Source organism: Gymnoscopelus braueri, assembly GCF_963280865.1.
Source record: "Gymnoscopelus braueri genome assembly, chromosome: 1".
In the NCBI taxonomy this organism is placed as follows: Eukaryota; Metazoa; Chordata; class Actinopteri; order Myctophiformes; family Myctophidae; genus Gymnoscopelus; species Gymnoscopelus braueri.
The window spans coordinates 26,171,260-26,184,457 of record NC_137603.1 but is presented as its reverse complement, the minus strand read 5'-3'; the positions used below and the strand labels follow the sequence as shown (position 1 = coordinate 26,184,457).

The following is a 13,198-nucleotide window of genomic DNA, read 5'->3' as shown; positions in this document are numbered from 1 at the left end:
CACTGGCCTAATGGTGCAGAGACACTCGAGTCTAGTCTATGAGTATAGGGGTTAGGGGGTGTATACAAGGTTCGATTTGCAGGCGGCGATAGGGGGGAAATCCGTGACTCTGCTTTTGATATCCCCTTGTGGTCATTCATTTGTATCTCTGGTGGGGATATGTTTTACACCTGCTTCTGGTCAGACCGAATTAAATACACGCATTTCCTGGTGGTTGATGGTGATATGTTTAATATTTATGTTTGATAATATCTCAACGTAACAATTTAATAAACAATAAACAAATGATACCCGCACACTGCCCACCCTGCACGGTACAGGAGCACAACTTTATTTAAGGGAGCGAAGCAACAACCTTCCTTGTGCCTGAGGAAGGTCGTCTGTGACCGAAAACGTTGCTTTGCTTCTTTAAATAAAGTTGTGCTCCAGTACCGTGCAGGTTGGGCAGTGTGAGGGTATAATTTTTTATTGTTGATGTTCACTGTATATTCGCACCTGTCAAAGACTTTTATCTAGGTGTGTGAAAGTAATTTTTTTTAACAAAAATAATTATGTTGACGACATTAACCCTTGAGGAATTTGGGGCAAATTTGTAAAAAAATGTCAAGATTTAAAATCTGTAAATGTTTAATTCAAAAATAGCAGATGTATAAGCTCACAACGTAGCGATGTGACACATTGTAAGCTTAAAGATTGGCTACTTTAGCTATTTGTACAAAGAACTATAGGGCTTAAGTGGTTAAGAAAATGTCCACCCCTCTGTTTTTCGTACAAACCAAACCCTGTGTGCGTGTGTACTGTGTATGTGTGTGCGTGCGAGTGCATGTGTGTGTGTCTGTGTGTGTGTGTGTGTGTGTGTGTGTGTGTGTGTGTGTGTGTGTGTGTGTGTGTGTGTGTGTGTGTGTTTGTAGGTGTATGTCTGTATGCTTGTGTGTAGTAGGCTGTGAGAGATGTGGGGAAGATAACCTCCAGGCTTTCCTGTGGAGCACATCATCTATAATCTATCATTCCACACACGCAGTGGAAGCAAGCTGTCAGTGCTCTATAGGGTTGCACCAGTCATCTGTGAATCCATTCGTAAATCCATCACAGTCCATATTAAGATCTTAGTAAGTACGAGTTAGTTGTTTTAAACCTAGTGATTTATAAATAAACACTTTACAGTAAGGGTACATGAAATAGCATGAATTCATGCATGACAATGCATTGCTTCATGCATTATGAATTATGAATAACCAGGAATTTACATAAGTACACAGTGTCATGTATGTCTTCATGCAGGAACTACAAATTAATTAAAGCATTCATTAAGATAATTTTATCATCAGGAATGATGACTTATTAATCGTGCATGATCAATGACGATTTCTTATTAGTAGTTCACAGCTAAATGGACTACAGAACCAAAGCCAACCAACTCAGCACAGAGCACATACAGTGTGTCACTGTCGGGGCGGAACGCTTGTATGTCAAAAACCATAACCTTTCAGGAAATTGAAAAAAGGACCTGAGTTCCAATGGATCCACTGGAGTTATTATTAAGTCACAAGTTGTTGTTAATATGTTTCATTTGCGTAAATAAATATTTATAAAACCCACAGACAGACTTAACCACTTTCACGCTGGCATCCCTATTTTGGGCATGTCATTTTAGAAAAGTTACCCAAATTATCAACATTTTCCATTTTTTTTTATTTTATTGCGATAAAATGAAATATGGAGATAAAAGGTTAGATTTTTTTATTAGATTTTATTTATTAGCTAAAATTCAGTACAAACTACAAGAAATATAATTAAAATGAAGAAAGTGCCAGGAAGAGGCAAGAAACCCAAAGGGCATATTATACCCGAGGCTTCTACACCGTAAGTCTAAATAGAAATAGGTTTCTGCCTGACAGCGACAATATGAAGTGTTTATCATTATTGATTAAGAATAACTGGAAGGCCAGGGACAGAGATTATGTTTTCGCCCCTGTCAGTGTGTGTGTGTGTGCATCTGTTTGTGTCTGTGTCTGCCTGTGTGCAGCTATCTGCTGGACCGATGGGCATCAAACTTTTCATGCACCAATCACTCTTCAACCGTAGGTCGTACAATCAAAGAAAAGAAAAAAACATTACGCAACGCGCCATGTACTGTAGGCCATACCCATTTCCACATAACTAATTTTTTTCAGCAATAATTTGATGATGTACTTTAGTACCTTAGTAAATGCTTTTTTAGAGTTTTTAACTCTAAAAGTATTACTTAAATAATACTCTTTTTAAAGAGTATTATTATTATTAGCAACAGTGAGAGAGACGGGACAGGACAGGTGGACAGAGAGCAGGGGAAAGACAGACACACAGGACATTTTGTGCTCATGAGGTATGCCCCCTAACCATTCGCCGACCGGGTCGTCCTGTAATTTACTATAGCTAATGCTTTAATAAATGTGTTGTTCATGCATGATTGAGGACATGAATGAAGCAGTGAATTCATGTAAATTCTTGATTATTCATGAGGTAATAATGCATGAAATAATGCATTGTCATACATTAATTCATGCATAAATTCATGTCATTTAATGTCCCCTTAACATAAAGTGTTGGTGTTTATTGGTGAAGACCGTATGTGCTATCCAGCACGAAGAGGATTAAGTCAAGTAAGTAACATAAAGTGTTACCAACATAAGGAATAATGGGGCCAGAATACCTAACAGTTCTTGCACGATGATACTTAACTTGTAAACTAAACTTGTTTATATACGCAATCATTTTATTGTCCAACTATGCCTGTATGTCTGTGGGGCATGTGCACTGACTGACAAAGGACAAAATAAGGCACATATAAACAATTAACTGGAAAACTTGAAATTAAGGTAAAGAAGACATTTGTTCTTAAATGACGCACAATGTTCCACTGATAATAAGTAAAAAGTGAAATATGGCTTGATGCATACACCATCTCATTGAATCGATTGCAAAGTAAAATAGCACAGAAGTAGAAATGCAGAAGATAACACATCGTGACACTCACAGGAAAGACTTGACATCCAGACCTCTGTGACGGATCTGTCCCATCACGTGGTCCCAGCTGCCTGGGTTTGACCTGGACCGGCCCGCCCCAGCCCCTCTGTACCGCGAAGCTCCTGCCGGACTCCCCCGGACCCCCCGTGGGCCCCCCCGGTGGCCCCCGCCACCCGGGCCCGTGTGCAGTTGGCCCAGGCTCTGGGAGGTGGCCGGGGGGTCGTTGGGACCCGGCGGGGGCTGGTGGGTGAGGGGCTGTTGGAGACTCTGCTGCCGCACCAAGGGCCGAGGGCGCGCCACGGCTGAGGATGGAATGTGCTCCAGAGTGGAGGCAGAGGACAGGGAAGGGTCCCCAAAACTGACAGGACATAGTGGAGCAACCAGGAGGAAAAGAGGTGGCAACGACGAGGGACACGACAGGGTTAAAGATGGAGAATGAGATATGGAATGTAAGGGGGGGGGGTATAGTGTTGAAAGGAAATGTGGATGGACAGGAGGAGGATGGATAAAATAGTGACACAGAAGTGATACAGAAGGGTCATGCAGTGAGGATCAGAGGTAGAGAAGATAAAGAAAGTACCAGCAACACAGACGATCAGGTGAAGAAGAGGAGATGAGAGAGAGAGAGACAGAGAGAGGAAGAGAGAGAGAGAGAAACACAGAGACAGTAAGACAAACATAAAGAGAGAGAAAAAGAGAGAGAGAGAGAGGGGAAAAGAGCAACAGACAAGTGTCCATCAGCCATAGAGCCAAAAGAAGCAAAGTAGCTATACAGTAACAGTATGGCAGCGTGCCAATGGGGCTGGCATACAATAGGCAAACAGTATTACTATAATATATACATTTTGGTGCTGGAGATTGACCTCCTCCTTGAGCAGAATGAACTTCAAACTGGAACTGGAAGTGCCAGTTGCTGTCCTCTGGAGCACTAAAGTGTTTCTCTACACACTATCTTTCTTTCCAATCTGCCTCGACCTCTTGCTACCTCCCTCCTATATCTTACCCCATCGCACATTTCCCTTCCATCAATCTCTCCGCTGTCTGCTTCCACTCGGCCGTGCTTCTAACTCTATGTGCTCCTGATCTCAACTCGTCTCCATCTCATCTGCCCATTAATCTTTTCCTCACCCTTCGGTTCAGCCCTCCCATCAATCTATCTCTGCACCACACCTCCAAACCACCGCCCCTCAAACCCTGCACTGTAATCGCCCCGTTGTCCGCTCTTACAATCGTTTAATAGTGCTTCTCTCCCTATCCTCACCTCAATCTCTGCCCCGCCTGATTACTGTAAGCTGGTGCTAAACAGCTCTGTCTGAAGCTAATGCTGCGCGGGAGGATTTACTGCCTGCTGGTGTAGTGGCAGTGGATGTATGGGACGTAGGCTGTGGCCAGACCCTTCAGTGAGAGCTTGGCTGCAATTCTACAGGAGAACAAGTCCCTGAAGTACACAAGGCAAGTGATCAAATAAATACAGTGCCGTACACACAGACACAAGCACGCACAGACACACACACACACACACACGCACGCACGCACGCGCGCACACACACACACAAACACACACACACACACACACACACACACACACACACACACACACACACACACACACACACACACACACACACACACACACACACACACACACACACACACACACACACACACGCGCACACATCTCACATGCTACGCACCGGTGCGTGCACCATTTGGTGTTTTATTTGGTGGCGATAGGTTTTGATGAGAATGTGTCTGTACAATGTAACCACTTGTAATGAAACCGTGCATAATATGAAAGGGAGTCGATGCGAATCTGATGAGCAACATTCTGTTAATGTGTTTCTGTTAGGTGTTATGAGCAAGATGTCAAAACAAATTCTTGGTATTATGTAGCTTGCCGTTTGAATTTTGTGTTTCACAAGGTCCTACTCTTCCCCCCGCATATAACTTCTATGACAGAGGTCAAGGAAAATGATGCATGAAAATGTCCTTGAAGAGTAATGAACATAGTGGATGACCGTACGGTAGCCTACACTATACTCACTGTTACCTTTTAGTCCAACAAACATTTTTATCATAACTGACATCATGATAAATTGATAAATCTGGTTGGATTCACCATGGCTCTTGGCCAGACATCTGGGAATCCAGTCCCTGTGCTAATACATTTTGCCAGTCTGCTCAGTGTCATAAATTTGGCTTAGGGCTTTTTACTGCTCATTCTGAAATATCCAGAACTCTGTCAAACAGTGTGCCCAGGCATTGCTCATTGTTTTCCTTGAGCTATATATTAAATAAATACTAGATGTACCAGGGGCTGCTACGCTGCAGAATCCAGAGTGTTTTGTTGTGTACATCCTAGTGTGTGCTGTGCCTTTCAGAAGAAATATTATCTGCTGCATCCCATGACCGACTAATGGGTAGATTTTTACATTTCTGCTACCTTGAAAGTCAATTAGGCTGACTAAATACTAGAGTGATTTGTAATTAAAGGCCCATGAGGAGCAGAAAAACAATAAGACAGAGGCAGAATGAGAAATGGATACCAACAGCGTATGTGTGTAAGAGAGAGAGAGAGAGAGAGAGAGAGAGAGAAAGACAGAGAGAGAGAGAGAGACAGAGAGAGAGAGAGAGAGAGAGAGACACAGAGAGAGAGACAGAGAGAGAGAGACAGAGAGAGGGCAGAGCGAAGAGAGTGAGAAATAGAAACCAAAAATAGAAACCAATTCCAAGGGAAATGGAAATTGAGGTAGATCTGAAAGGGGGAGGAAAGGAGTGAAAGGAGTGAAGTGTGAGAACTGATAATGAAGCCCAAATTCTCAGATTGTGTTGTGAGAGCCGTTTAAAATGAAGAGCAGATAAGTGTCTGACTCACTGAGAAGTGTGTACATTTTGGTTCAACATATACATTTACACTTTGACACTTTATTATGGTATTTATAATGGTTATTATTACTATGGTTTATATAACGGATTCTTTAAAAAAAATTGGCCCGATATTCACACAATGTACGGTTAGCTACCTCACCTCATCGCGGCATATGACGCTAATGTCCTAAGCATCATGTGCATACCTGCTAATACACTATTTGTATGTATATATCTTGATTATTTAATCTGTTTCTATCCTGTGTTTTCTAATCTCTCCTGCTTTACCTCTATCCTCTCTTTTCTCACAAAAACAACTAAATGATGGAGCTAAAACTTCTTTATCGTCTTCTTTAAACAGCTTTATAGTCACATTACACCTGTGATGTGACAGCTGATTCTTGGGTAAGTTCCTGGGCACAGTGTTTTCCCAAATAGTTTAATCACTAAAAGTATGTCATTAATCCACATGTTACTGAATGTATGTTTCATCAAAATAAAGTATTGTTTTTTTTGTTTGTCTTTGTAAAAATAAAAATAACAGCCATATTATCATATTAGATATTAGCATCTTAAAAATAATCATCAAATATACTGTATTGCCTGTAATATTGCTGTAAAGCAATCTATTTCCAACTAAATATGTTTGCTGTTCTCTTCTCTCACACTAGTATCAGAACTCTCACAACTGATTACTGTCTGTATACTTAGTGAACGTGGGCACTAGTTTAGAGCAGTGATACACCCTATGAATAGAATTGGCTTGTAGATTGTTTTGGATTCTATAATGTCAGCTAGAAAGGTGGAGAATGGAGGTGTTTGTTTATGAATGACGTTCTCTTTAGTCAGAGCCTTAAACCATGAAAAACATGTTTATGCATCAAAGAGAGCAAGTACATGCTCCAAAATGCATTGGTTCTCCTTCGAGCAATCCTTAAAAAGTCTGCTTTTCCACGTAATCACCCCTTCTTTCCTTTAATTGCAGAGCAGTGGGGCTCTGCTCTGCTCTGCCCCACTGACACGGTACATGCACATCATTGCAATCAAGGTGCCCTTGCAAACTGACTTTTCCCCTCTGTGTCTGCGCCATGCCACTGTTGTGCACAATGCCACTCAACATGCATGTCCTCATGCCCATCACTGTCACTCATCTGCATAAAACTCACTTGCTAGACCGCAGACCTCCGGCATGCATGTGGCTCTGGATCGTCTGCCACCGCCCAGCTTTGAGGCCCCCAGTCACCATGCTTCGCAGGCTGTCACTGCGACTGGGCCCTGCCCCAGACTCAGAGCCAACCCCACCCCTACCCTCAATGGCCCCGGGGGAGGCTCCAGCACCTCCCTGCCAACCCTTATTCACAGCCCCACTGAGAGGGAGACGCGGGAGGGATCACAGACAGAAAAACACAGACCAACGACGGAGAGAGAAGGAGAGACGAAGGACGGAGAGACAGACGGACAAAGAAAGAGTTGGGAGAGCAGAAGAATTATTAGTGATGTTAGTCAAACCAGTAAGTTAAGCATTTTGCAGAGATAGAAGGATGAAAGTGGGGGAACTTAATCCAACCACAAGGGTCCGGGGATACATTGCAGAAAGTGAAACGGCAGCCAGACAGCCAGCTAGCATTTCAACCAGTCAGTCACCAACTTGTGAATGGCGTAGGTTAGCAGTGAAGGTACTGTATGTCCTAAGATTAACTGTGTAACCCTGTCACTAAACTGAGAACAGATTTGTCTTCTTAACTTTGGATATCAGACACACAGTTTACAGCTTTCAAAGTAATAGCAGTAGCACTCTTCTAAACTCTTTAATATTCATAGTTTACAATGAGTACAATAAACCTAAGACACCATCGATGGTTGCATTAACAAATGAAGCTATCCCAAATATATTAACATAATAAAAGAATAAGAGACTGTACTGTATTCTTACTTATGCTGCGAGGAATGATATTTTTATTGCAGTGGATTAATGAAAAAAGCACCAACTGCAAAAGGCTGGCAAAAAGCAATATTTGATTTAGTGCCACTAGCATATCTTACATTGGTTGTTATTGTAAATTATGTATTTTATTATTGTTGTCTGTTTGTCTGTGTGTGTGTGTGTGGAGCTAATCTTAGAAAAGCGATGGTCAGAGCAGGCAAAGGAAGTCACTCCACACCACATTTTTCAAATACCAGCCCAGTTTACGTTTTGGCCTATAACTGGTGTCACACAAGTTTCTACTAGGGAACGATGCAAGTCGGGAATGATGCAAGGTGGGACTGCATGCCCCACCCAGTTATGCAATAGCTGTTGTACCCATTGTACCCGTTGTCAGAGTACCCGTTGTACCTGTCTGTCTGTGCCCCTTTTATGCCCATACTGTATGGAGATCTCTGTATCTGTCTGTCTGTCTGTGTCAATTGTATGTCCATATATGGTGATCTCTGTATCTGTCTGTCTGTCTGTCTGTGTACATTTTATGCCCATATATGGTGATCTCTGTATCTGTCTGTCTGTCTGTGTACATTTTATGCCCATATATGGAGATCACTGTATCTGTCTGTCTGTCTGTCTGTGTACATTTTATGCCCATGTATGGAGATCACTGTATCTGTCTGTCTGTCTCCCTTTTATGCCAATATGTGGAGTTCCATGTCAGCCATGCCCAAATATGGAGTCCATGATGTTGATGACATCAGGGTACACCATATATGGGGATTTACGGATTTATACATATTTTGGAGTAATTTTTTAAGGTGGTTCTCGAGATACATGGTGGACAAACTCTCACACACACACACACACACACACACACACACACACACACACACACACACACACACACACACACACACACACACACACACACACACACACACACACACACACACACACACACACACACACACAGAGAGATCTCGCATATGTAAAAGGATGCTGAGGGAGAGAAACCAAAGAATTTCAATATTTAATATTTTTTTTAATCTACTGCATTCTAAATCAAACCAATTCAATAATACTATTTGAACTATGTAGACCTGATGTCTCTGCCATCATGCTGCAGGGCTTCTCTTGATCGCCTTTACTGTAGATGTTGTAAACACTGTACATCACTGTCCGTAACCCATGCTGCTGTGTATGGGAAACTGAGACAACATCTTTTTTCTGTTTTCTTTTTTGTGCTTGTGTTTTGTGCTGTTCTTAATAGTTTTTGCTTTTGATAATGGATTTTTCTGTTTCTTCTGGTAAAACTGATCAAATACATAAATATTGCTTTAAAAAAAGGGGAAAAAAACGCAGCTGCCGTTAATTATATTTATCATCTGACCGTTAAGACCCTGCGGCTTAGAGTGAAAACAAATATGATTATTTGCTACTGTAGGGGTTGGTTTAAAATGTTTCCACAAAAAAAGCGTTAAATGCTTTCAATTATTTAGACGGCACACAGTTGATCTTTTTGATACATACTTTACTCTTCCACCACGTGACCTAGGCCACCCCAGCTAACCTAAACCTCACATCACAGAGATGAGGGCAGACTTCATTGTAACTTCATTAGAGAGTCACTTTGTTCAGTGAAGACCGACCAGACAAGACAACGTTGCACAACAGGACAAGACAATATTCTTAATGACAAATCCACATAGACATTCAGACTTCAGATGTTGTGCAGACCAGAGGATCACCTGTGGGGTTTCTCTCTAAAAGGCGCTGGTCTCTGTGCTTATCTGAAAGATCTCGACTGGCTCCATGAAGGTGGATCTACAGTAAGGCTGCTCTGGCATACTAGTGTTAGTAGTGTTATGGTAATTGGCACTATCACAGAATTCCCATTTCCAAAGTAAGCAATAAAATAGAATTACAATACAATATGCAATTTAAAACCATTGCATCTAAAGAGAATGGATCCTATAATGCCTCTACCTAATGTATTGAAACAACTGCATAAAGACTGACAATACTGTATATTCTTCCATCATTTAGTCTTCAGGCAATGCACTGTACATGGCTTGATATCATAGTGACTTTTAGAGGCTCTGAAGACCAGACTAATGAGAGCTATAAGGATGCCTTATAGCGATCACAGTACCATGGGTGGCAGTGTCAAATAACCACAGAAACTCAAAGTGAGTGGAGGGAAGGGTGTGACAGAAAAGAACACAAGACAACAACTCCTGTACGTTCACTTTGAGACAACCACAACAAGACGACACCCTAACCACACACCCCCATCCCCCGACAAGACAACAACAATAAATAACCAACGGTCAACCCTCTGTGACAAGGCCTTATAAAGTGGAAAGCACCCAGGTTTGGGGCACTCGGGGTGGTTAATTGTGTTGGGGAGAAGATAGGGAGAGGGTTAGCGGGTGAAAAGGGTTCTGCTGAGGGTTGTCCGTCTCCATGGTAACGCTCCATGGGCTGCAGGTGAGAGGTTAGAGGTTAGAGGGCTTGATCAAGCTGGCAGGGCTGTAGGGAATGGGGCTGTCTGACCTTATCACTGGTATAGCCACTACACACAGTGGGAGAAAATGTTATCAGTTATCAGTTCTATGAGTGTTTGAGTCATGGGGCTTACTGACAATTGTATTGCACTGTCCATTATGGATGATAAAGAAGAGAGCTTTCAAAAATATAATTGGTTCCCGTTAGAATCTTAAAATAATTATGATTGGGGGCAGTTTTCAATTCCACAATTGTATTCCTAATAGGGTTTTTGACCCCAAAAAAGCAGCAGAAGCTTGCTTTTATGTACTGAATGTATCCGTTGGATAATGGCCACAATTACTGTATGCAAAAGTCAGATTAGGCCTGTCATAAAGATCTCAATATCCCTGAGAATGTTCTGTACACCTCTGTTAGGTCTGGCATGGCCAGCACTGCATACTAAACAATACCTACAACACAAATTACCTCTACCTGTCAGTAGAGTTCATCTAGGATGAGAATAGATGTTTGCAATAAAAAAGATATGTGAACTGGATAGTGTTACAAAAGAGGTATTTTCTGCCCAGAATGATGATTAGCTGTGTTGTGAAGTGACTGCAAAAGTTCTGTAATGAGGCTGTCTGTCTCTGTCTACAGTACAGTGTACTGTATGTGTGTGTACTGTGTACTGTAGTGTACAGTAACAGTATGTCATTCTTTCCGCAATGACTCAATGCACTGTATCATCGTCAAATCTCAACACAAGGCCATGAAACTTGATATAATTAGATCTAACTCAGCATCTGACTTTAAATATATTTTTTATATAATTTGGTGGTAAACGGTCAAGGTCAAGTAGGTAAATTGTTAATTAACACATTTTCCAACTACTCACTGTAGAATGATAACACTGATTACATTTGAAATCTTGTCTCAAGCCATTTAACTTCCCTGTGTTTCCTAGATGATGTAAGATAATGATGTACACTGACATCGAACTTTGGCGTTTTGTGTCTCAACTTTGCAGTTGCACACCCGTGTTGCCCTAGTTTTTTCCACAGATTTGTAAATAGCCACAAACTGTCCCTGGACATTGATGAGCTTCCATTTTTGGCACTTGTATGCCTAAATGTGTGTGCAATACAAAATGATTGCTATCATGTCAACCAGAAAAGGTGTGTGGTTAGAAAGCTGGGAGAGATGCATATGAGCTCAAGCCCCTCTTCATTACAGCCCTGCCAAGAGAGAGGGGTCCCTTACCAGCCATGACCGAGACTCACTTGGGCGTGAGGCGAGGGTCTCCGTAGGGAGCATAGGGAGACATGTTTAAGAGGAACTCCTTGGGTGGGTAGGAGCTCCATCTCTGCTGCACGTTTCTGCTGTCATTGTTATTCCAAAAGTCTCCGTCTAGATCACTGTGGCCAGATATAGAGAGAGAGGTGAGATAGGTAAGTGAGAGAGGTGAGACAGACAATGTGTATACTAGTTGTGCGCCGGAGTCACGTACCGATAATAGCCGATCTACAAGCTGACAACGCGCCGTGCTTCGACGCGTTGTATGTAAGCTCATAGATTAGTTATTTCCGGTGCACGACACAGCGCACATCCATGTGTAAATCAGGCATAAGAGCAGTACAGAACTGGTTAAAGTCAGAGCAACATAGAGCATGAACTGCCATTATCATTGTAGAGAGAAACATTGATACTGTAAATAGCACATGAACCTGAAAATCTTAACAAAGCCTATGACAATAAAGCTCTGCTTAAATTACTACATTTAGCAGATGCTATTGTGTCATGTTAACCAAACAGAAAGGATGATACCATTTATATTCATCACGCAATTTCCCATTGTACAGTATGAGTTTCACATAACTACCCAGGCAGGCAGTGGGATGATTAGAAAACAAATGAGAGGGAAGAAAAGAGAAAAGACTGCACCCCATAACACTAGTTGGTTAAATAGATGGATGCCGCGTACGGTAAGAGCCATGAAAAACAAGAAAAGGTAATATCCAATGCGGGGGCAATAAAAGAGAGAGAAGAGGATGGACTGTCCATTATAAGGCTCTGGGCAGTCTGGCTGCATCCATGAAGGGGGTATATTAATAACATGGCAACTATCAAACACGGTTCACCTCACAAAACCATCAGTTCAGAAAATGTACATTACATCCACTGCAGATGCACAGTGAAATCCTCAGTGTTCATTTAACTCTGAGAGTGAACATGTGTAACCAAATTAACACGGAGGGTTTTACTGTGTAGGAGAGACAGCAGCTGTATGTACTGTATCTACACAGTGGGTGCAAAGAGGGAAAGGTAAAGTAATCTCACAGCGAGCATTATTCTCTTTAAGAGTGGTACATTTGAAACAGCTTGGCTGTCTTGTCTATCTGACAGTAATATGCCAACATGTAGGCCAATAAATGTGTTAAATACACAGTAAAATCCTGTTAAATGGATGCCACACACTGTGTGTTTGATGGCCAAATACACCGCCACGCTGTCATCTGCTTCTTTTGGCAGGGAGAGGAAAGAGACAGGAACAAGGTATTAATTTGAAATATCTTTTAATAGGGATTCCTGCTTCTACCTTATCCTACCTCTCTCTTTCCCAAAGGGGAATTTGTGTGCCGTTTGTTAGTGACCCCGGTAAAGGTCTTTGCCTTTCTGCGTTTTCATTTGCTCACAGTACACCTGCCGAACCTGTGCAGGTTTCCCAGAGGATGTTCAATGCATTTACATAAATAGACAAGGCCATTACATTTCCTTGGCAATATTCTATTCTACTCATTCCAAAATGAATTCCACTACCGTCCCATGACATGATGTTTGATAAACAATAAATATGTAAATAGATACATGCAACAATGTCTTCGAAGCATCACATCAAGGGTACATGAGCTG

General features: G+C 41.8%; 1 protein-coding gene across 1 annotated transcript in view; it reads right to left on the bottom strand.

The window, feature by feature from the left end:
* syt7b (synaptotagmin VIIb) overlaps positions 1–13,198 on the bottom strand; it is a 110,754-nt gene that overhangs the window by 35,024 nt on the left and 62,532 nt on the right. Inside the window, exons 4-5 of the mRNA XM_080424720.1 lie at positions 11,569–11,703; positions 3,017–3,364 (exon numbers count right to left, since the gene is read on the bottom strand). Coding sequence (XP_080280846.1) covers positions 3,017–3,364; positions 11,569–11,703 — 483 coding nt within the window. The remainder of the gene's footprint in view (positions 1–3,016; positions 3,365–11,568; positions 11,704–13,198) is intronic.